Source organism: Pan troglodytes, chromosome 8, assembly GCF_028858775.2.
Source record: "Pan troglodytes isolate AG18354 chromosome 8, NHGRI_mPanTro3-v2.0_pri, whole genome shotgun sequence".
NCBI classification, from domain to species: domain Eukaryota; kingdom Metazoa; phylum Chordata; class Mammalia; order Primates; family Hominidae; genus Pan; species Pan troglodytes.
Window position 1 is genome coordinate 80,159,404 of NC_072406.2, and position 25,622 is coordinate 80,185,025.

At 37.5% G+C, this 25,622-nt stretch overlaps 1 protein-coding gene and 1 pseudogene across 49 annotated transcripts in view; both read right to left on the reverse strand.

The window, feature by feature from the left end:
* HERC4 (HECT and RLD domain containing E3 ubiquitin protein ligase 4) overlaps window positions 1-25,622 on the reverse strand; it is a 154,030-nt gene that overhangs the window by 18,502 nt on the left and 109,906 nt on the right. For 21 of the 49 annotated variants that reach the window (XR_010146617.1, XM_054660159.2, XM_001167753.7 and 18 more), the window contains 5 exons: window positions 20,126-20,149; window positions 17,889-17,987; window positions 15,972-16,139; window positions 15,604-15,747; window positions 113-279 (listed from right to left, as the gene is read on the reverse strand). Coding sequence is in view for 46 of the 49 variants with exons in the window: in XM_054660159.2 (XP_054516134.2) it covers window positions 113-279; window positions 15,604-15,747; window positions 15,972-16,139; window positions 17,889-17,987; window positions 20,126-20,149 (602 nt within the window). In the remaining 3 variants the exon portion in view is untranslated. The remainder of the gene's footprint in view (window positions 1-112; window positions 280-15,603; window positions 15,748-15,971; window positions 16,140-17,888; window positions 17,988-20,125; window positions 20,150-25,622) is intronic. The other 28 variants (XR_010146619.1, XR_010146618.1, XM_054660160.2 and 25 more) reach the window with 3 other exon arrangements.
* On the reverse strand, window positions 21,625-22,517 carry LOC134807062 (40S ribosomal protein S3a-like; annotated as a pseudogene).

The window sequence follows — 25,622 nt, forward strand, 5'->3', positions numbered from 1 at the left end:
AATTTAACAAGAAGAACAAAATATATTTTTTCATAGAAGGAAAGCTTTCTGTACCTTCCCCACTTCTTACCTCCCAAACCCTACTACCTTTTGACTTTTTTTTCCAACTAACCTCCCAACATCAGGCATTAGTTCTTTCAAATCATCCAAGGATGGCTTCTTTTTCAGTAGTTTCTTATATAAAGCCAAAGGAAAATGGAGGTCCACAATGGTAAAATTATAAATTGCTAAGCCACAGATAACACCAATCAAATGGAACAAATCACTGTCTTCAAATGTCTAAAAATATAAGAAAAAGTAAACACATGTCCTCCAAGTTAAAATATTAAATTTTCTAAGATTACGTAAATATGCTCATATACAAGTTTGAAGATAGAGAAAAAAGTAATAAATAACAAAAGTTCATCCTCATTACTGTCTCCCTGGGATAACATCACTGTTAGTATTTTTGTACATTTCCATGTAGCATATTTTCTCAGACTTAAAAAAAATGTATCTAGCTGAAATCATACTATACATATGACTTTACAACTGATTTTTCCCAGACATATAAGCATATTCATGTCATTCGACAGTAAGTTAATAGGTGAAATAATTACTATAACTTTTTTTCTGATTTAAAAAGTAATACACATTCGAAATTTGGAAAACAAAGAAAAAACATAGAAAAGAAAATGAATAAACACCTGTAAACTAATCACTCAGGAATAATGATTAAAAATTTTTTGTGTATTTCCACCTATAATAAGCTCAGAAAAATATTTTTAATACACTGTATTTAAGATTTTATCTCATTTTCTAATTACATGAGTATTATGTCATTAAATGTTCTTCTAAAACACAACTTTTTTTTGTTTGTTTTTTTTTTTGAGATAAGGTCTCCCTCTGTCACCCAGGATGGAGTGCAGTGGTGTGATCTCTGCTCACTGCAACGTATGCCTCCTGGGTTCAAGAGATTCTCCCGCCTCAGGCACACACCACCACAGCCAGGCTAATTTTTGTATTTTTAGTAGAGACGGGGTTTCACCATATTGGTCAGGCTGGTCTCAAACTCCTGACCTCAGGTGATCTGCTCACGTCAGCCTCCCAAAGTGCTGGGATTACAGGCGTGAGCCACCGTGCCTGGCCAAAACATGACTTTTTAATGGCTGCATATTGTATCATAAAAGTACAATGAGTTGCTAAATTTAGCTGTTTTACTCTCCTTGGATGCTTAGATAACTGAAACATACTTACACTACTGACACACTGAAAATGTTTATTTTTTTCCCTCATCTTTATAAAAGTAATATGTATTTACAGAAAATTGTGAACATGATGGTTAAAGAACAAATGTTTTAAATAAGACCTGGGCTCCAGCCTGGTTTAGCAGTCTAGCCTCTGTGTTTTCAAAGAAGGTAAATATAGTATTTATCTCATATGGTTGTTGTGAGGATTACATGGGATAATATACGTTAAACACTTTTAGCACAGTTCTTGAAACACACACTAAAGGTTCAATAAATGTCAGTTATTCTACCTAGCTAGTAGTATTAAAAATAAGATGGACATCTTTTTGCATATTTTTGTCCATAGTTTGAAATATTTCCCTAGGAGAAATTCTACTTCCTAAGGAAGAATTCATAAGTCAAAAGACAGTCAAGCATATTGCTAATCTGTTTTCCTCTACCCCCATTCCAGTTTGTTTGTTTGTTTGTTTGTTTGTTTTTGAGATGGAGTTTCACTCTTGTTGCCCAGGCTGGAGTGCAATGACGCGATCTTGGCTCACGGCAACCTCCACCTCCTGGGTTCAAGTGATTCTCCTGGCTCAGCCTCCTGGGTAGCTGGGATTACAGGCATGAGCCACCATACCTGGCTAATTTTGTATTTTTCAGTAGAAATGGGGTTTCTCCATGTTGGTCAGGCTGGTCTCGAACCCCTGACCTCAGGTGATCCACCCGCCTTGGCCTCCCAAAGTGCTGAGATTACAGGCGTGAGATACTGCGCCAGCTCCTGTTCCAGTTTAAACTGCCATTTGCAGTCCAGGAAAATGCCCTACTCTTCACATTTTCATCTGTATATATACTCTATGCACACACAAACACATTTTTCTTTTGAGTTTAAAATGACAACTTGCTTTAGTACACATTTCTGACTATTTGTGATACTGAAAATCAGAGATACATATGTGCTCATGAAATATCTCTCCAGGTACTTTGCCCACTTATCTTTTGGGGGATAATGTTTTTCTTAAGTATTTGTATTTGAATTCTTCATATATTAGGAGTATTACTCTGTGTCATATTTGTTACATACAACCCAGCCTGTTACATGCTTTTCAATTTTATGTTTTCTGCTATGCATAAATGTAACAGTTTTCAGTGGTCAAATTAATCTTTCTGTGCTGTTATGTCTTAATTCTGTTTAAGTTTAGAAAGTTCTTAAATAGAGCAGACTGATTAAAGTGTTAAATCTTTCCCCCTCCTAAAACCCTCTAAAAGAGAAGGAGGAAAAATGGTATAAGTCCACAGGAAAAAAGAGAATAAGGGAGGTAAGAGCAATAAAGAGATGTTAATAACATTTCAAAATATGAAAAGTAGACAAATGGCTGGTAACTGAATTGGTAAAGCAGAAAAAATTGAAATAGTAACTTACAGCTAATTTGTGCTACAGGCTCAGGAACTGGAAGTACCAATACCCGCAATATCAGAGGTAGCCCAGTTAGCTCAGCTGGTAAACATAAAGACTCTAAAAGGCAGAGGTATTAGAGTAGGGTTGAAACTAGGATGCTTGGTGGAAAGTCCTTTGCCTTTTTGGAGAGCCTGAACCAGAGGGTCTGGAATCTGAGACAGCTGATAGTTAGGGTGCTCCACTGAAAACAAAGGGATCAAATGAAGGTCTGTACAGTGAACAAGGAGAATCCTAGCTTCCCTTTCCAGGGTCCAGAACACTACTAAAACACAGACATCCAGGGTTACAACCTTTCTTGAAAACCCAAAGGATAAAAAAACCAATATATGCTGACATTTGAGGGTTCTCCTTTGACAGGTCCCCACCTAATTATTCTATGGATGGGGCCTGTAGAGTGGGAACAATTTTGCCTTGTGGCTTGGATGCCAGCACGGCCACGGTAGAACAGAGCACCAGGTAGGTTCCTTAAGGTTTCTGACTCCAAGCCCTGGCTCTCAGACAGCATTTCTGGACCCAACTGGGACTGAGGGGAACTCTCTGCACTGAAGGGAAGAACACAAGCTTGGCTGGCTTCACCACCTGCTGACTGCAGAGCCCTAGGGCCTTAAGCAAACAAAGGCAGTAGCCAGGCAGTGGTTACCATGAGCCTTAGGTGAGACCCAGTGTTGTGCTGGCTTCAGGTCTGACCCAGTGCAGTCCCAGTAGTGGTGGCTACAAAGGTGCTGGTGTCACCCCTCCCCCAGCTCCAGAGAGCTCAGCATAGAAAGACTCTGGGAAAAAGTGAGGAAAGAGAACAAGAGTCTCTGCCTGATAATCCAGAGGATTCTTCCAAATCTTATCCAAGACCAGGACAGTACCTCTTAGTTTGCAAGAGACACAGTGATATTGGGCTTGGGGTGCCCCCTAATGCAGATATGGCTGCAATGACCAAAAACTTAGATCACAACACCCAAGTCCCTCCAAATACCTGGAAGGCCTTCCTAAGAAGGATGAGTACAAATAAAACCAGACTGTGAAGACTACAATAAATACCTAACTCTTCAGTGCCCAGACACCAATGAACATCCACAAACATCACAACCACCCAGGAAAACATGACCTCACCAAACGAACTAAACAGCACCAGTGACCAATCATGGAGAGACAGAGATATATGACCTTTCAGTCAGACAGAGAATTCAAAATAGCTGTTTTGAGGAAAAAGAAATTCAAGATAACACAGAAAAGGTACTCAGAATCCTATCAGATAAATTTAACAGAGTAAAATAAAAAGAAGCAGAAATTCTAGAGTTGAAAAATGCAACTGACATGCTGAAGAATAATGCATCAGTGTCTGTCAACAGTGGAACTGACCAAGAAAAAGAAGCAATTAGTGAGCTTGAAGACAGGCTATTTCAAAGTACACAATCAGAGGAGCCAAAAGAAAAAAAAAGAAAGAATGAAGCACTCCTACAAGATCTAGAGAATCGCCTCAAAAGGGCAAATCTAAGAGTTATTGGCCTTAAAGAGGAGGTAGAGAAAGAAATGGGATGGAAAGTTTGTTCAAAGAGATAATAACAGTGAACATCCCAAACCTAGGGAAAGGTATCAATATTCAAGTACAAGAAGGTTACAGAATACAGAGCAAATTTAGCCCAAATAAGACTACTTCAAGATATTTAATAATCAAACTCCCAAAGGTCAAGGATAAAGAAAGGATCCTGAAAGCAGCAAGAGAAAAGAAACAACATACAGTGGAGCTCCAGTACATCTAGCAGTAGACTTTTCAATGGAAACCTTACAGGCCAGGAGAATGGCATGACATATTTACAGTGCTGAAGGAAAAAACTTTTATCCTAGAATAGTATGTATATCCAGTGAAAATATCCTTCAAACATGAAGGACAAATAAAGATCTTCCCAGAAAAATAAAAGCTGAGGGATTTTATCAACATGAGACCTGTTCAAGAAGAAAAACTAAATTGAGTTCTTCAGTCTGAAAGATAAGAACTTTAATGAGCAATATCATGTGAAGGAGCAAAACTCACTGGTAATAGTAAATACACAGAAAAACAGAATATTATGACACTCTAATTGTGGTGTATAAACTACCCATATCTTGAGTATAAAGACTAAAACATGAACCAATAAAAAATAATAACTACAGCTACAAGACATAGACAGTGTAGTAAAATAAACAGAAACAACACAAAGTTAAAAACCAGGGGAACACAGTTAAAGCATAAAGTTTTTATTAGTTTTCTCTTTGCGTGTTAGTTTATGTAATTGGTGTTTACAATATTGGGTTATAAGCTATTTGCAAGCCTCATGGTAAACTCAAATCAAAAAACATACGACAGATACATGAAAAATAAAAAAAAAGAAATCAAAACATACCACCAGAGAAAAGTCACTTTCACAAAAAGGAATGGAATAGGAAGGAAGGAAGGAAGGAAGGAAGGAAGGAAGGAAGGAAGGAAGGAAGGGCAAAAAACAACCAGAACACATTTAAAAATGGCAGGAATAGCTGGGCACTGCTGGCTTACATAGCACTTAGTGAGGCGGAGGTAGGCAGATCACTTGAGCCCAGGAATTTGAGACCAGCCTGGGCAACATGGTGAAACTCCATCTCTATACAAAATATAAAAATTGGCCAGGCATGGTGGCACGTGCCTATAGTCCTAGCTGCTTGGTGGCTGAAGTGGGAGGATCACTGGAATCCAGGAGAGGCTTCAGTGAGTTGTGATCACACCACTGCATTCTAGCCTGGGTGACAGAGCAAGACCCTATGTCCAAAACAAAAAAAAAAAAATGCAAGAGTAACTCCTTATCAATCAATATAAATGGACTAAACTCTCCAATCAAAAGATACAGACTAGGTAAATGGATAAAACACACACACACACACACACACACACACACACACACACACACACACAACAAGACCCAATGATCTGCTGCCTAGAAGAAACACACTTCACTTGTCAAGACACATATACTGAAAATAAAGAGATGGAAAAAGATATTCCATGCAAATGTTAACTATTTTGTCTAATACAAGGTATTAGACAAAACAGATGCAAGACAAAAACTATAAAAGAAGACAAAGAAGGTCATTATATAATGATAAAGGGGTCAATTAAGCAAGAAGATATAACAATTACAAATATAGGCCAGACGCAGTGGCTCACACCTGTAATCCCAACACTTTGGGAGGCCGAGGTGGGCGGATCATGAGGTCAAGAGATCGAGACCATCCTGGCCAACATGGTGAAACCTCATCTCTACTAAAAATACAAAAATTAACTGGGCATGGTGGCAGACACCTGTAGTCCCAGCTACTCGGGAGGCTGAGGCAGGAGAATAGTATGAACCTGGGAGGTAGAGGTTGCATTGAGTCAAGATTGAGCCACTGCACTCCAGCCTGGGTGACAAGGTGAGACTCTGTCTCAAAACAAAACAAAACAAAACAAAATTACAAATATAAATATGCACCCATACTGGACTGCCCAGATATACGAAGCAAATATTATTACCGCTAAAGAGAGAGAGAGAGACCCCAATACAATAATAGCTGGAGACTTCAACACTCCACTTACAGCATTGGACAGATCATTCTAACAGAAAATCAATGAAGAAACATTGGACTTAATCTGCACTACAGACCAAATGGATTTAACAGATATTTATAGGACATTTCATCCAGCAGCTGAAGAATACACATTGTTCTCTGCAACATACGGATGGATCATATATGTTAGGCCACAAAACAAGTCTTTAAAAAAATACAAGTCTTGCTTTAGGTCCAAAGACAGAAATAGGTGGAAAACAGTTATTCCATGTAAATGGTAACAAAAGAGAGCTAGAGAAACTATACTAAGACAAAATAGACTAATATGATGCAAAATTGATATGAGACAAATATTGATAACAGGGTCAATTCATCAAGAAGATATAACAATTACAAATAGTTATGAACCTAACAACACAGCTCCAAAATATATAAGGCAAAAGCTGACAGAATCAAAGGGAGGTATAGACAGTTCTAAGATAATAACTGGTAGCTTTAATATCCCACTATCATTAATGTATACAACAATCCAAAGATCAATAAGGAAATAGAGAACCTGAACTACATTATAAACCAACAAGACCTATCAGACATATATAGAATACTCTATCCAATAAAAGTAGAATAAACATTCTTTTTAAGTGTACATGGAACATCTTCTAGGATAGACCATATGTTAGGTCACAAAACTTTCAATAAATTTTAAAAAGATTAAAATCATAAAAAATTATCTTCTCATATCATAATGGAATGAAACTAGAAATAACAAAAGGAAATCTGGAAAATTCACAAACATATGGAAATTAAACAATACACTCTTTTTTTTTTTTTTTTTTTTTTGTATTTTTAGCAGAGACGGGGTTTCACCATGTTGGCCAGGCTGGTCTTGAATTCCTGACCTGGTGATCTGCCCGCCTTGGCCTCCCAAAGTGCTGGGATTACAGGCATGAGCCACCATGCCCAGTCTAAACAATACACTCTTAAACAACCAAAAGATCAAAGAAGAAATCACAAGGGAAATTAGAAAATACTTAAGAGACTAATGAAAACACAGCATACTACAACTTATAGGATGCAAAAATAGTGTTCAGAGGGAAACTAATAGTTGTAAACACTTAAACTAAAAAAAAGGGAATGATCTCAAGTCAATAACCTAAGTTTATATCCTAAGGAACTAAGAACAAACTATACCCAAAGCTAGCAGATGGAGAAAACTAAATATTAAAGCAGTGATAAATGTATTAGAGAATAGAAAAATAATACACAACCCAGAATCTACAAGGAACTCAGATAATTATTCAGCAAGAAAAAAACAATCCCATCAAAAACTGGGCTAAGGACATGAATAGACAATTCTCAAAAGTAGATATACAAATGGCAAAAAGAAAAAAAAAAAGAAAAACTGCTCAATGTCACTAATGATCAGGGAAATGCAAATCAAAACCACAATGCAATACCACCTTACTCCCACAAGGATAGCCATAATAAAAAAATAAAAAAACAGTAGATGTTGGCGTGGATGTGGTGAAAAGGGAACACTCTACACTGTTGGTGGGAAGGTAAACTAGTACAACCACTATGGAAAACAGTGTGGAGATTCCCTAAAGAACTAAAAGTAGGCCAGGCATGGTGGCTCACACCTGCAATCCCAGCACCTTGGGAGGCTGAGGTAAGTGAATAACCTGAGGTCAGGAGTTCAAGACCAGCCTGGCCAACATGCCAAAACACTGTCTTTACTAAAAATACAAAAACTAGCTGGGCGTGGTGAGGTGCGTCTATAGTCCCAACTACTTGGGAGGCTGAGGCACAAGAATGGCTTGAACATGGGAGGCAGAGGTTGCAGTGAGCCGAGACTGTGCCACTGCATTCCAGCCTGGGTGACAGAGCAAGACTCTATCTCGCACCCTCAAAATAAATAAATAAATAAATAAATAAATACAATTTTTAAAAAGAATTAAAAGTTGGCCAGGCACGGTGGCTCACGCCTGTAATCCCAGCACTTTGGGAGGCTGAGGCGGGTGGATCACGAGGTCAGGAGATCGAGCCCATCCTGGCTAACACAGTGAAACCCTGTCTCTACTAAAAGTAAAAATAAAAAATTAGCCAGGCGTGGTGGTGGGCGCCTGCAGTCCCAGCTACTTGGGAGGCTGAAGCAGGAGAATGGCGTGAACCTGGGAGGCGGAGCTTGCAGCGAGCCAAGATAGCGCCACTGCACTCCAGCCTGGGCGACAGAGTGAGACTCCATCTCAAAAAAAAAAAAAAAAAAAAAGAACTAAAAGTAGATCTACCATTTGATCCAGCAATCCCACTACTGGTTATCTACCTAGAGGAAAAGAAGTTATTATACAAAAAAGATAATTGCACATGTATGTTTACAGTGGCACAATTCACAATTGCAAAAATATGGAACCAGCCCAAATGCCCATCAATCAGCAAGTGGATAAAAAAATATATATACCGTGGAATACTATTCAGCTATAACATGGAATGCAATAATGGCATTCACAGCAACCTCAGTGGACCTGGAGACCATTATTCTCAGAGAAATAACTCAGGAATGGGAAACCAAACATCCTATGTTCTCACTCATAAGCAGGAGCTAAGCTATGAGGATGCAAATGCATTAGAATGATACAATGGACTTCGGGGACTTGTGGGAAAGGGTGGGGGCGGGGGTGAGGGATAAAAGACTACACATTGGGTACAGCGTATATTGCTCGGGTGATGGGTGCACCAAAATCTCAGAAATCGCCACTAAAGAACTTACTCATGCAACCAAACACCACCTGTTTCCCAAAAACCTATTGAAATTTTTTTAAAAAGAGAGAAAATTGTTATTTCCCTGCATCATTTTTCCTCTTGACTTCACCTTTAATGCACAATCTATAGGAGTCCTGTTGTTTAACTTTGCACTTGTAGTTAAGTGTTAGTATTTTAAACAAATTAATGCTGACTTCCTCTTCCTATAAAGGCTGCACCCTCTGGATGTATTTCAATGATTATACTAATTCCTACATCAATGAAGCAGAATTACTTTTGCTTCAAAAAAAAAAAAAAAAGAAAAATACACAGAAGCAACAAAGCCAAAAGTTGGTTCTTTTAAAAGGTTAACAAAGTGACAAGCCTTTAGCTAGACTGACCAAGGAAAAAAGAAGATTAAAATGACTAAAATCAGGAATGAAAGTGGGGCCATTATTATTTTACAGAAATAAGATTATAAGAAAACATTATGAGCAATTGTATACCAACAAAATAGATAACCTAGAGGAAATGGACAAATTCCTAGAAACCCACAAACTACAGTTCTCCTCTGGTATTCACGGAGGATTGGTTCCAGGACCTGCAGCTAATACCAACATTCAAGGATACTCAAAAGTCCCTGATATAAAATGGTGTAGAGTATTTGCATATAATGTATGCACATCATCCTGTATATTTAAAATAATCTCTAAAATACTTATAATACCAAATACAATGTAAATGTTATGTGAATAGCTGTTATCCTATATTGTTTAAGGAATAATGACAAAAAGTCTGTTACATGTTCAGTACAGATGCAATTTTTTTCCCATTATTTTTATCTGTGGTTAGTTGAATCCATAGATGTGAAACCCACAGATACGAAGGACCAACTGAACTCAGCTAACACTACAAAAAAACTAGAAAATCTGAATAAACCCATAAAAATTAAAGAGATTAAATCTATAATTAAAAAATCTTCCAGGCCGGGCGCAGTGGCTCACTCCTGTAATCCCAGTACTTTGGGAGGCCGAGGAGGGAGGATCACAAGGTCAGGAGATCGAGATCATCCTGGCTAACACAGTGAAACCCCGTTTCTACTAAAAAATAAAATAAAATAAAATAAAAATACAAAAAATACAAAAACTAAGCCAGGCATGGTGGCATGCACCTGTAGTCCCAGCTACTTGGGAGGCTGAGGCAGGAGAATCGCTTGAACCCAGGAGGCGGAGGTTGCGGTGAGCTGAGATCGTGCCACTGCACTCCAGCTGGGGTGACAAAGTGAGACTCTGTCTCAAAAAAAAAATAAAAAATAAAAATAATAAAAATCTTCCAACAAAGAAAAGCCAAGGATCAGATTCTACCAAACATTTAAAGGAGAATTAACGGCAATTCTCAAACTCTTCCAAAAGATCACAGCAGAGGGAATATTTCCTAAATCATTCTATGAGCTCATCACTATCAAAATACCAGAAAAGGACCTTGCACACACACCCCAAAACAAAAAAACAGTAACAAACAAAAATCCAACCCTACAAACCAATATCCCTTATGACTATAGATGTGAAAATTGTCAACAAAATAATAGCAACCTCAATAAAGTAGCCTATTAAAAGGATTATACACTATTACCAAGTGGGATTTACCCCAGGAATGCAAGGGTGATTCAACATAAGAAAATCAACCAGCATAATGTACCATATTAACAGAATGAAACGAACCACATGGTAATCTCTACTGATGTAGAAAAAGCATCACATAGCTGGGCGCGGTGGCTCATGCCAGCACTTTGAATGGCTGAGGCAGGTGGATCACCTGAGGTCAGTAGTTTGAGACCAGCCTGGCCAACATGGTGAAACCTTGTCTCTACCAACAATATAAAAAACTAGCCAGGTATGGTGGCGCACACCTGTAATCTCAGCTACTTGGGAGGCTGAGGCAAGAGAATCGCTTGAACCTGGAAGGTGGAGTTTGCAGTAAGCTGAGATTGTGCCACTGCACTCCAGCCTGGAGGATAGAGCAAGACTCCATCAAAAAAACAAAAAACAAAAAAAAAGGAAAACCATTACACAAAAGAGTATCTCCAATATTCTTTTATGATAAAAATGCTGAACAAACTAGGGACAGAAGGGAATTTCCTTAACACCATAAAGGGAATTTGGGAAAAATCCACAGGTAACATCCTACTATTATACCTTCTCTGAGAGGGTGGTCCAGTATGTCTGAGGTTGAGCTTTTGACCAGTGCAGCCTGAAGACTCCACGGATACATACAGGGGAGATTTTTTTTTTTTTTTTGAGACACAGTCTTGCTCTGTCCCCAGGCTGGAGTGCAGTGGCATGATCTCGGCTCACTGCAACCTCCGCCATCCAGGTTCAAGTGATTCTCCTGCCTCAGCCTCCTAAGTAGCTGGGATTACAGATGCGTTCCACCATGCCCAGCTAATTTTTGTATTTTTAGTAGAGACAGGGTTTCACCATGTTGGCCAGGCTGGTTTTGAACTCCTGACCTCAGGTGATCCAACCACCTCGGCCTCCCAAAGTGCTGGGATTACAGGCGTGAGCCACCACACCCAGCCCTACAGGGGAGATTTAAGTAAATATCTTAAAGATTATGGCAGTAAGGTTTCTCATTGATGATGAAAGTTATATACATAATATGGAAAGGAAGAAGGCTAGAGTAAATTCTTTGGTGTTTGGATAGAATTAGAAGTATCAGTTTGATTTCATGGTCTTCAACATATATACAGCTCTAAATATAGATAAGTCTATGGATGCATGTGTGTATACACACATACAGATCCTATTTCTATCAGCTGAAAGAACCCAGTAGAACTACTGACTCCCCGGAAGCAAGAAGTACTACACTTAGCACCCAGAGCTTGATTTCTAAATACCATTTTCCACTTAAAGAAGACACGGCTCTTAAGAAAAATGCTAACGCCACGGCTGGGGTGGAGAAAACACAAGATAAACCTGGAATGTTTACCGTACCAAATGTAAGGAAATGCTTGAAGAATAATGGGGATATGTCAGAAGTACACCAAAGAGTAGAGCCGGCTCCAAGGGGCTCTCACCAGCCAAGGTGAGATAGAACTTGAAAGGTCCCAAAGAGATTCATGATAAAGCTTATTACAACTGCCCCTCCCTTCGTCTCAAAACATTATCTCTTTAAAACTGACTAAAGGGCAGAGAGAACTCTGTGTTTCTAGCAGCACAGCCCCCAACCTCATATGCCCTCTCAAATTCTACCTGCTACACCACTACAAACTTCCCTATTTATAAAGAGACCAGTGCCAGGAAGGAGGCTAGGATTTGAGCAGATTGTCCACTTACCTCAGAGGCCATTAGGACTAACTCCATCATGTCTTATATGCCTGTTGACAGAACAAATACAAAGCCTCGAAACTCATAGGTTATCCCTAAACCCACATCCATATGGCATCGTGGGATGCCCTCAAGTCTGACACAATTTTATGACTGTCCTTGCTCCACCAAACCCTTTCACTGTTTGTTCTGGAACTCACAATCTACCATTTGGAAAACTGCTTATATCCTAAACTCCAAATCTTTTCCCCTTTTTGTCTAAGGAAACAAGACTGTCTCCTGAGGACACCATTTCCTCTGCAGCTCTCACAAATGGTGTCACTTTTCAATCCTTCATATGATTGCATCTAGAGCTAAGGTAGGTCTCCTTGCTCTTCTGTGTTTCTAGACTTCCTTCCATTTGCCATCCTAAAATTTCCAACTCCTCTGAAACACGGGCCAACTGACTATATTCCCTGAAACTGTTCCTTGGGCAGTTGTATAAAAAACCTTCCACAATTCCTTCATTCATAAACTTTGGCACTATCTTATGCTTTCTTTCTCTACCACTATTTCTGCCATTGTTTTTGGCAACTTCAATATCCAGACAAAAAAACTGCATACAACACACTAGCCTCTCAGTTTCTGGACCTGTCTGTTTCCAACAATCTTGTTCTCCACCACACCTCAATGCCCATACCCATGATTATATCTTACATTCAACTACAACCCTCCAAATCTCAATTTCAAGCATTCCATAACTAACCATTACCTCTGACTTCTTATCTCAGCCCCTCAATACAATTCCACCATCACAATTTATTTATTTGTCCAAACCAAGTCCACACAAAGCTGAAATTCCATAATCCCTCACTATAATAACTCCCTTGCCTTTTACTCCCTTCTGTGTTACATTCACTTGCTAAAACCAAAACGTGATTAAAATCAACTGTTGCTCTTATCCTTACCTCTATCCAAACAGCTAAACGTGACTAAAGAGAGTGTCGTTTTGTCACTAGGCTGGAGTGCAGTGGCGCAACCTTGGCTCACTGCAACCTCCCCCTATTGGGTTCAAGCGATTCTCCTGCCTCAGCTTTCCGAGTAGCTGGGATTACAGGCGTGTACCACCACGCCCAGCTAATTTTTCTATTTTTAGTAGAGACAGGGTTTCATCATGTTGGCTAGACTGGTCTTGGACTCCTGACCTCCACCTTGGCCTCCCAAAGAGCTGGGATTAGAGGTGTGAGCCACTGTGCCCGGCCAAAAAAATACTTATTTTAAAATATCTTAAAGACTCATAAATTGGAGGCCGGGCGCGGTGGCTCACGCCTGTAATCCCAGCACTTTGGGAGGCCGAGGCGGGTAGATCACAAGGTCAGGAGATCGAGACCATCCTGGCTAACACGGTGAAACCCCGTCTCTACCAAAAATATAAAAAAAATTAGCCGGGCGTGGTGGCAGGCGCCTGTAGTCCCAGCTACTCGGGAGGCTGAGGCAGGAGAATGGCATGAACCTGGGAGGCAGAGCTTGCAGTGAGCCGAGATTGCGCCACTGTACTCCAGCCTGGGCGACAGAGGGAGACTCAGTCTGGAAAAAAAAAAAAAAAAAAAAGACACCTAAATTGCACAAATAATATAAAGAACTCCCATGTACCCTTCACTCAGTTTTCTCCAGTGGTAACAGCTTACATAGCCATGGTCAAAACCAGGAAAATTACTTTGGTATGTAATATATTGCTATCTACATACATACATACATACATACATATATATATATATATATATATATTTAAAGGAGGATAGCCCATACATTTTCAAAAGATCACCCATAGAAAGAAGGGGAAAACAAGGTGGAGCTTGACCTCTTTTAACACATCTTATTTTGTAGATTTGACTTTGGAACTATGTAGGTATTTTATATTATTGTAAAACTAAATTGAATTTGAACAAGCAATCCCTAAAAATAAGTTAGCTTAAATGAGTATTCACTTGGTGGTATAACAACAGAGTATAACAATTTTAAATGATATCAAAACTATATTATCTGGCTGTCTATCTAAACTATATTATCTGGCTGTCTATCTATATTAGGGTATACTCTTTGTACAAAAAGAACTGAAAAACAATTTAAAACATTTTAGTAATCATAATATTGGTGGTAATGTTGGTACTGTTAGGCAGTAAATGTGTAAGATAAGTCTGGAACATTCTGTCATAGTAAGTACACAAGGTAGCAAGGAAGGTACCAAAAAGTATATAGGTTGTTTCAAAAGGACTTGGGCACCAACCTTAAGAGCTCTCCTTGAACAAAGATGGGACAATATGAGCATCAATAAAGACAATAACTGCAGTGAATTGAAAAACATCAAGTATGTTTAAACCTATGAATACCTAATGATACTTGAAAGCAAAACACAAAAAATGAATTATTACCAGTGGACTATGCTAATGAACCAATTCATTCTTTTGAAAAATTGGTAACTAAATAGAATCCTTTCCTATGAATTGCACTACTAAGGAATCAGAAAATGTGAGGAAATTTCTCTATACAGAAGTATCCAAGCTAATAAATGAAAAAGAAATATTAGAGTAGCACACCATTTTGCAACCCCTGATGAATTAGAGTCTAGGCACTAAGCTGCTAACATTACACAAGACAGCCAACCTCCAGGCAGAATGATTAAATATTACATTGAGGTTTTTACAACCAATAGCTATTCTATCTAAATTTCTTTCAAGTCAGGAGTTCTACTAAACTGATCCATCCTTTTCACTTATGATCACTAAATTGGGTCAGCAAACTTTCTATAAAGAACCAGATGGCAAATATTTTGGGGTTTCCTGGACATAGGGTCACTGTTGTAATTACTTAAACTCTGCCGCTGCTATTGTAGCATGAAAGTAGCCTTGGACAATAGGTAAAAGAGTGGGTGTGACTTTTTTTTCTTTGAGATTAATGGGCTATAGTCTGCTGACCTGCTCTAAATGACAAGGTAGATAAATCAATGATCCCTAATGATAAATTAATTTTTCCCAAAAGAAAAGTTAATCTGGTGGTTATTATTCAATCCTCAAATTGAAATCAGCAGAAGGAATAGTCAACATTATTTTCTGGCTAACCATCTCTTAATTTATTTTGTTAATTTAAAATGTGTGGTAAGCATCAAATGTATTTTGACAACTCCAAGTCCAAAGTTTATAATTTCTCAAATTGTAATAAAGCAGATCTTATATGTTAGGGATCCAGTAGTAATTCCTTATTTACTGAATTAACTTGATACATACAGGTATAAATACATGGGTATATACACAGAAGTAATTTAGATGGTTGGACATTTTACCTTATCAGAAAACCAAATGAGCCTGGAATCTTCATAATACCTAAACATGCCGTATTTAGGATCCAATAATTCCCTCATGATGAGCAAGAAAAATTCTTTGCGCACCCCTCCTGCATCCACAGCATCTTCTCCAACAAATATAACCTAAAATAGCACAATGCAAACACCGAATAGACTGTAAAGAAATGAAAGTACATTCTGGAGACCCTAGAACATGTTATTTATTACTAATACTCTAAAATTAATAGTTTAAAATATATATAATTTTATTTATTAAGTTTAAAAGATTCACTAAAAACAAATAGGAAAATTTTAAACATAGCTTCTGAATAAAAGTCCCAATTATACCACAGAAAATGTCAAATTACCTTGAGTGGCTTCTTGTAATCTATGTTCTTTGTTTTCCTAAGGACTTCCATTGCATCTCCTACAATATTTTCTCTACGCACCACTAGAATTAAGCAGGGATTCACAGATTCAATCACTGGGAGAAAAAGAGAGGAGACATTCTGCCTGTGGGCCTGATCAATAGCCATCTAGAAAACAAAAGATTAACATTTTAACAGCAATGCTACAATAAAGCTACTGTGACTGAAACAAGCTAACCTCTACCTATTAGTTACAGGTATTCTATAATTTCTATGCTACTGAATTAACATAGCACCTAACAGTATCCAGTACAGCATAAAACTTAATAAACTGAGCATAAAGAGTACCCTTTTGAATGTTTTTATACTAATGTATAATGTATAACTCATAACACCATTAAAGTAAGCCAGTACAGAACGGTAGTAATACTGATAAATCTGAGCATTGGTTTTTCTAAAAAACATTCACTGGAGGGGAGGGTAAAGAGTGAGGAGCAAAAACAAACCTTTAAAGAGTATAAGGAACAGGCTGGGCGCGGTGGCTCACGCCTGTAATCCCAGCACTTCGGGAGGCCAATGAGGGCAGATTACTTGAGGTCGGGAGTTCAAGACCAGCCTGGCCAACATGGTGAAATCCTGTCTCTACTAAAAATGCAAAATTAGCAGGGCGTGGTGGTGTGTGCCTGTAATCCCAGCTACTCAGGAGGCTGAGGCAGGAGAATCACTTGAACCTGGAAGGCAGAGGTTCCAGTGAGCTGAGACTGTACCACTGCACTACAGACTGGGCGACAAGAGCGAAACTCCGTCTCAAAAATAAAAAATAAAAAACAAAGAGTAAGGAATGATCTGGCTAAGGAAGTATTACACAAATTCACTTAACTGAGTGATCATGGTATGTGCTCACGAACCAAGGATTTGACTTTTACCATTTAAAACTTTTGTTCTTTTATTATGGTTCTCCCTGAGTTCTTGTTCTAAAATGGAATATCCCATGGTAAAATCACCAAGTTATTAACTTACCGTTTTAACAAAGACCTCCAAAAAATTGGCTTACTAGCTGTTAGTATAGAACACTACAAAAATATTTAGAATACCAAATGCATTTATTTGAACAGAATAAAAATGGTTACCAAGATTTGAAGGTTTTTAATTTTTTAAAATATTTTTAGACTATTAAATATTCAAGCTTTCTTTTCATCCTTTCCTTAATCCTTAGTTGGTATAGTCAGATATTCTATACCAGAGGAAGCAGCTCAAAATCTTTTTTATTTACAGGATCAAATGATAAAGCAAACTTACTGTAACCCTTTAAAGTCATAATATGAAGTAGTTTTAAAAATCCTCTCTATAAATGAAAGAACTCTCAACATAAAATGGATGGGAAAGGGTGATAGGAAGGGGAAAAGAAAGAGGAATAGGAGATAATGGTGACCAACCCCAGGAAAATGTTTAATACCTTATTATTGAAACTTTCTTCAAGGAAATTTCACATCTTCTTCCTAACAAGAGATCAAATGCTTCCTACTTTTAACATCTCTCACCTCTAGTGACTTCCATCTCTTACCAAGCATATAAAAAGGGGACATATAATGAAACAAGATTTTGAAACAAACCAACATCTTATCAAGTAAACTAGTAAAACGGTTTATAAAGATTGAATATTTCTGTAATGAAAGAGGCTTATACAATTTTTAATATATAAAATGATTATAGGTTAAGTTATTCCATTTTCACTGCAACCTTTTTTTATAAATGCTCTCATAAGAATATACACATCACATGCAGCAGTCTTCTTTATAGCTACCCAAAGTACTTTGTGTACCTTCATTACTGATCCTAGGAAAATTTCAAATATTTACTGTCCAGAAACATCAAAGAAACAATTAAAAAAAAAAACCCTCTCAAATAATATTTTACCTGCATCTGTAAGACTGCATCGGTCTGTAACAGAGTAGTTTTTGCTTGGGCATCAAATACAAATGGATATGTACAGATTGTAACAGGGATATCTGCCAACTGGAAATAAAAAATTAACTTATTAGTACAAGTTGATTTGTGATATACTTACTGTGGATGCTGACATTTCTTATAAAGTGGACTACATTCTTTGTTTATTCACTCATGTGGTTCTGGAATTACAAATAAAACATGCTGCTTACAGAATTATTAAAAATTAAACGAGGCATTGGAATAAACCCAATTCCCAATTTTAGGGGGTGACTGTATACTTGAGAGTCTATACAATCATATACTGCAAGTATCTTTTGCTTAGCATATGTTAATTGCAAATCTCAGTGAATGAGGTTGCAAATTTGTTCTAAAATTGGGGGCTCCTATGTTAAATGCGATAGCCAATTCTTACATGTTAGGGCAACTGCAGCAACTGAGGCTAATGATAAGTAATCTGTCTATTCCTTCATTTAACAGATATTGAGTATAATGTCATTAGGGTATCAAAATTATTATGAGTCCAATAATCTGTTCATTTACTTAATATACAAAAAAGTACCATCAGTATTACTATTCTGTTAGCCTTTAAAGTTAGGAAAACTGATCTATTATTATCATTATTAGACATTAGACACTTTATAGCCAATTACTTATCCTGGCAGGTAATGTATTGATTGCTAAGTATTTTAATAGTGCAGTAAAATATAAAGAGTTATGAATTGCCAGTCACACATTCTTGTAGTTGGAGGACGACCTACTTCTACCATCTACCCAGTAAAACAATATGTTTGTGCCTGCCCTGACTCAGAGCCCCTGCTATGAGACTTCTAATGAAGAATTAATACACCCTAAAACAATCCACTTCTTAGTGATTAGACAGTTCTTTATAGTCTGAATCTGCATTTTTTTTTTTTTCCCCAGACAGAGTCTTGCACTGACGCCAGGGCTGGAGTGCAATGGTGCGATCTAGGCTCACGGCAACCTTCGCCTCCGGGGTTCAAGCGATTCTCCTGCCTCAGCCTCCCGAGTAGCTAGGATTACAGGTGCCTGCCACCACACCCGGCTAATTTGTTTGTATTTTTAGTAAAGATGGGGTTTCACTAGGTTGGCCAGGCTAGTCTTGAACTCCTGACCTCATGATCCGCCCACCTCGGCCTCCCAAAGTGCTGGGATTACAGGCGTGAGCCACTGTGCCCAGCCTGAATCTGCATTTCTATATATCACTATGCATCATTTAGTCTTTGCTTTGCCCCTGCTGGGAAGTGTACGTAGTTTAAATATTTTAAGTCCTAATCATGCTCTCCCTAAATTGTATTTTATTCCATTCTAAACATTCACTCTTCAGTATTTTTCATGTGACAAGGTTTACCTCCATCCTATATTTGTGGCACTGCCTAGCTAATGACCATAAAAACTAATTTTACTTCTCTGAAATTCAAAAAGATTTAGATATCTCTAAAGTACCCTTTGGCTTCAAAACTCTTATGTTTTCATAATTTTATGTGCTAATTCTATTTGACAATGAGGAAGCAAACAATATTAGAGCTATAATTTAAAGCTAACTCAAAATGCTTCATTGGTTCAGGTGCTGGGAAAAACATAGCAACCAACAAAACGCAAATCAAAGCAAAACCTGACATCTATAATGGATAAAGAAAGTATTATAATGTTCCCAAGTGTTAAAAGGGTAGTCTAGGGTTGTTGATTACTTAAACCAAAGTGCTAGAACTTTATATATTAGAAGTGAGAAAGATAATCATACAAAAAGTTTAACTTTGTGACCATTCTGAGTATCAATTAATCAATTTTAAAAATGAAGTTCGTTTTACTTCTCTAATATAAAATGTTTTCAGCCACATTAGGTAGGCATTTGCTAAATTTTAAAATAAAAGTTTGCTTTTTTATATTCTGAGGACACATTACATTTTATACTGGAAGACTTGAGGACAGAAACTATTCTGAAGCAAATATTGTTGAGGCATCATATAGGTGTAATGTTAACAGAATTTCATTTTCTTCAGAAAACTTCTGAAATGTTATACAAGATAATCTCTACAGACTCTATTTTAAAAAATGATACATATATATCTATTTATTTACATTTTTTAACCACACCAAAAAAAGGAATCTTTGGCTCTTCTATTACTCAGGAGAAAATGGAGTATATTTTACTCTAAACATGAGCTTTATTACACCAAACTTACCTCAGTTAATCCATGGTTGACATCCTAAGACAGCAGTGCAGAATATAACAATAACGAGGAAAGAGCAATGTTAGTGTCCAAATTTAACTATTTCTATTCAAGGTAGCATTTCATATATTTTGCTACAGCAGAATATTGAAGTAATGAGGTAGAAAATACATCTACAATCAAATACACCCCCTACACATGCATCTTATATATCTATTAATGTAAGATCTTTGTTTCAGGTACCTTGTGATCATAAAATGATTGAGGCTTGAACATAATGAAATTTGTTTTCAGCAATTAAACACCCCCATTTGCAGAATTTAGGCAGAATAAGAAAACTAATCCTATGCCTGGCTTAGTCTTAAAAAAAAAATTTATGGCTCAGTTTTTCCACTTAAAAAAAATGGAAAAAACATTCCTCAGACTTTAAGACTTTAAAATCTCAGCAAAATGTCTGACAGTGTTTAGTAGATTAAAATGCCATATGGACACAAAGAAAAAATTAGCCATAAATTGTTTTTATTTGACAGAAAAAAAAAGAGTAAAACATAAGGTATCTTACATTAAGCATTCTTTAAAACTGAATTAATTTAAAATAGAAAGTACAGGACAGGGAAAAAGGGTTGGTAAGCAAAAAGAAATGAAGAGAGAAAGATATATTTATTAAGGCAGTAATAGTGGAAATTATAATGAAAGCTTACCACTTTATTGAACAGAAATGTACATTTTCTTGTAGAAAGTTTCCACATATGCTCAGAGCACAGACTCGTGTAAAGCACCAGAATCTTCAGAAATATGTTACTAAATTTGTGGATGGTGCCTTGTGTTGTGAGGAATTAATTTTACCCCAGAAGAGAGGGCATTGCCCTGGATTACTAGGAGGTGACCTATAGACCTGTGCAATATCATGCCTGATAGGAGTGTCTTTGTTTGCCTGGCGCTTTAGCCACTGGACAATGTGACTTATGATAGGGGCTTGGGCCATGTGCTGTCAGTTCTGCTTCCAGAAGAGCTGGGAACTAGAGGTCACTACAGGAGCAGGATGTGATTGAACCCCAGTAAAAACTCTGGGCACCAGGGTTCTGGTGAGCTTCTTTGGCTAGAAATACTCTGTATTGTTACACATCTATGCCAGGAAAGTAATTCATCCATGACTCTACAAGGAAAGGACAACAGAAGCTCTGCCTCTGGTTATCTTTCCCAGACTCTGCTCTGTGTGCTTCTTCCCTTGGCTGATTTTTGTTCTCAGATGGAACTTTCTATTTGTCACTATTAAAAGCCTAAAATTTTTTTTTTTTGAGACGGAGCTTCGATCTTGTTGCCCAGGCTGGAGTGCAATGGTGCAATCTCGTCTCACCGCAACCTCTGCCTCCTGGGTTCAAGCGATTCTCCTGCCTCAGCCTCCCGAGTAGCTGGGATTATAGGCGTGTGCCACCACGCCTAGCTAATTTTGTATTTTTAGTAGAGATGGGATTTCTCCATGTTGGTTAGGCTGGTTTCGAACTCCTGACCTCGTGATCTGCCCACCTCAGCCTCCCAAAGTGCTGGGATTACAGGCGTCAGCCACCGCACCCAGCCAAAAGCGTAAATTTTAAACAGATTCTTGGATTTGTGTCCACATCCATCAGCTCATATAACCTTAGCACCTGTCACATCCCCAGTAGCCTTTCTAGAACTACTACCTTCACCATGAAGCTCCCTGGTTTTCCCAGTTCAAACTTGGGCATCTTCAGCATTTTTACTTTTCTAACAAGGACAAGCATGGAGAGGATAAATAGACTGGCAAGCCTTTTCTTTATCTTTTCCAATGTTTATTGACCACTTCTTTCAAGTCACTTGTCTGAACCTCTTGGATCATGATTTTCATCACTTTCTTGTGGATTTGGCGGACCTGTTGGTGCTGAGAGTAAGAGGTCTTCTGTACCTGACCGTTGCGTTTCTTAGTAAAACCAACACAGAACAGATGAAGCAAATAACCATTAGTGGTCTTGACATTAACATGAGCTTCTTTCATGATCTACCAGTTTTTCACCATGGAACTCATTTTGTCACAGGTAAGATCCATGCTATGGAAGTTAGGTCGTTTAGCACCTCAACATCCTCAGTAGTCAGCTTGAATTTTTAAAATGCAATTTCATCATTCTGCAGATAAGAAAGGTTCACTTCAAATATACACAACACTTGAGTCCATCAGATATAATTTTGGTTCCTTGAGTCCTGGTGACTAGTGTTTCTCTCCAATATTTCTTATACTAAACATAGCATGTGCTTTCATATCATATCTATCTTTTTTAGAAAGTAGATTAACCACTTCTTTGCTCCCTATTTGTCACCTTTCATAAGGTGCTTGTTCTTGCCAAATGTCATGGTGCTGCTCAGAGAGTCAAAAAGACCCTTGGCTGATTTTAACCTATTATCCTTTCCCTGTAATAAACCCTAATCATCAGTGTAACAATTTTCAGTGAGTTCTGGGAGGCCTCGTAGCAAATTATCAAACCTAAGGGTAGTTTGGGGGACCCTCCCCAAACTCACAATTGGTATCAGAAGTGAGGGCAGTCTTGTGTAAACTGTTCTCTTTAACTTTGTAGTTGACTGAGTTCCCACATGTCACCAGCGATATTATTGGAGGATTTAAGATATTAGCAAAGACTTTGGGTTCTCTCACTATATTGTGTTAAGTAAAGCCAAAGCAGTGTAAGCATAAGCAAAACACCACTCTATGCAAATCCTATTCAGAGGAAGAATATTATTGACAAGAATTTCTTTAAAAAAATTCACAGTACCAAGTTATTACCACATAAATGCTCCAACTGGCAGTGTAAACAAGATGAAAGTCTTTAGAGACTGTTCTGCAAAAAAGCCTTTCAGATTACACTCTGTTTAGCTAGAAGGCAATATAAAAGGAACATCTGAAATCCTTTTATAGTATACCTTGTGGGACTTTTTTTGAAAAAAGAACTTTATTATTTTAAAGCAGCTTTAGATTCACAGCAAAATTGAAAGTAAGGTGCAGAGACTTCCAATATACCCTTATCCTCACATATGCACAGTCTTCATATCACCAATATTCCTCTTGTAGGACATTTAAAAAGTGCTATTACTACTAAGAAAGTTTAAATAAGCAAAAAAAAAAAAAGCCTATAAAAATTTATCTATGGCCTGCTTGATAACTATACTATATACCAAGGGAGTTTATAGTATGGGAGATGGATTTTCTCCTTAGCTAGACAATGAAATATTAGTATGTATGCATTATCTTTTTTACTACTACATGTAAGTAGATATAGATGTTATACATATCATTATACACTGGGTAAGTCAGTAAGATAATGTTAGAATTTATAGTGCGAGTAACCCATACTGAGCAGAATATAATTTGGTTACACTAAAAATTGGGACAGAAAGATGTGAACTGGCAAGAATATGAAAAATAATAGGACATATGAAAAACTTCAGAAAAAGAGAGATGATTAGACATTAGGTATAATCATTTTTCTAAGAGAGAGAGGCACCAAAGGGAAAACCAGATAAAGATAATTAACTAAAAGTATCAGAAAGGGAAGAAAAAAAAGCAAAGAGTTTGGTAGTAACCAATAAGGTATTTTTACAAACAATTTAAAAGCAAAGTTAAAGGAGGATAAGGAAACTGAGAATAGTACCTAGAAAATGCTCTTAGAAAATGTTTCATTATAGTGCACATAGAGAAAGGCAGCAAGAGAACAGAGTTATTAGACACATCAGAATAAAAGCTACTGCCAAATTTGTAGCCTGTGTCAAGGTAGCCAGCAACAATAATCACCATTTTATAAAGACTTAACTGTGTGCCAGAAATTACTCTAAGTCCTTCACAGGGATCATATAAATTAATCTTCTCAAAACTTTTTAAGGTAGGTACTAATATCCTAATTTACAGAAAACAAAATGAAATCTCAGAGAAATTAAGTAATTTTCCCAAGGACAGAACTGAATATATGCTGAGGTGGGATTTGAATCCAGGCACTCTCATAAAAGTTACTCTGCTTTCTCATCATACATATTTATGTTGTGAGTTAGAATTCTTAATCATTACAACATTCTCCATAATAAATTAACTTAATTTGCCAATTTGTAATGTTATTTACTATTTATTTATTTTTTGAGATGGAGTCTCACTCTGTCGCCCAGGCTGGAGTGCAGTGGCATAATCTCAGCTTACTGCAACCTCCACCTCCCGGGTTCAAGCCATTCTCCTGCCTCAGCCTCCCAAGTAGCTGGGATTACAGGTGCCCGCCACCATGCTTGGCTAATTTTTGTATTTTTAGTACAGACGGGGTTTCGCCATATTGGCCAGACTGGTCTACAACTTCTGACCTCAGGTGATCTGCCCACCTCAGTCTCCCAAAGTGCTGGGACGTGAGCCACCGCACCTGGACTGTAATGTTATTTACAATTATAAATTTGTTGTGGTCTTACAGTTCTTTTAAGAGCTAAACACCAAGAGTTTAGAACTAGTTTAATTTGTGTATATATTTATATAATATGTAAGTGAACACTGGGCTTCTTAAGAAATTGTTCTTCTTTATAAGGGTCCACATATCCCTCCAAATGTTCTGAATCCTTTCAAAAACACTGCTAAAAGACCTAGGGTACCCTGGTTGGTGTGTGAGGGTTTATATGCAAAGTCTTGGTATGAACAAGGTTCATTTCCTGAAGAATCAATTTTCCTCAATGACAAATAAATTAAATCTCTTTTATACTGCAATATCTATTATGCCCATAATGCAAAATTTGCATTTAAAGATAGAAAATTAGCCTCAGTTCAAGTCTTGCTGAGGGAAGGTTAAATCCTTAAGAAATATGTTATTTCTCCTGCCATCACAGGTTCTCTAAAGGAAGAGTTTGAGAAGCTTTACCTAGGTCAGAGATGAAGAAAAAAGGAAATATTTATTCAAAACTGCTGAGGTCAATTATTTTCTTTCTTAAAAAATTATCCCTTGATTCCAGCTACCACTCCATTTTTTTTTTGTTTTGTTTTGTTCCTCTTCAATGCAGAACTTCTTCAAAGTATTGCCAATGGTTGTTACTGCTTCCTTACCTCTAAATTTCTCTTTACAACATCCCAACCCTAGAATGGTATTATCAAGGTTACCAATTACCTTCATGTAACCAAATTCACTGTCAGTTCTAAGGTTTCATCCTCCTTCTCTGCAGCATTCAACAGTCTCTCTTTCACTTTTAAATTTTGGTTTCCAAGACTCTCCTAGTTTTCCCTCTACCACACCTGCTTTTTAATCTTTGTGGATTTCTCGCCTTTCCTCACTTCATATCCAATCCATCAGTGATTTTTATTTTCCTTTTGTCTCCAAGATTCCCTTTTATCTCCAAGACATATTCCAAGTCCATTTCCTTCTTCCATCTAAACAACCATCATCCTAGTCAAACCCATCATTTCCTCTCCCCTAATCTACTAAAATATAGCTTTCTCATGGATCTCCATCTTTCATTTCTGTCCCGTTCCCTACACAGCCAA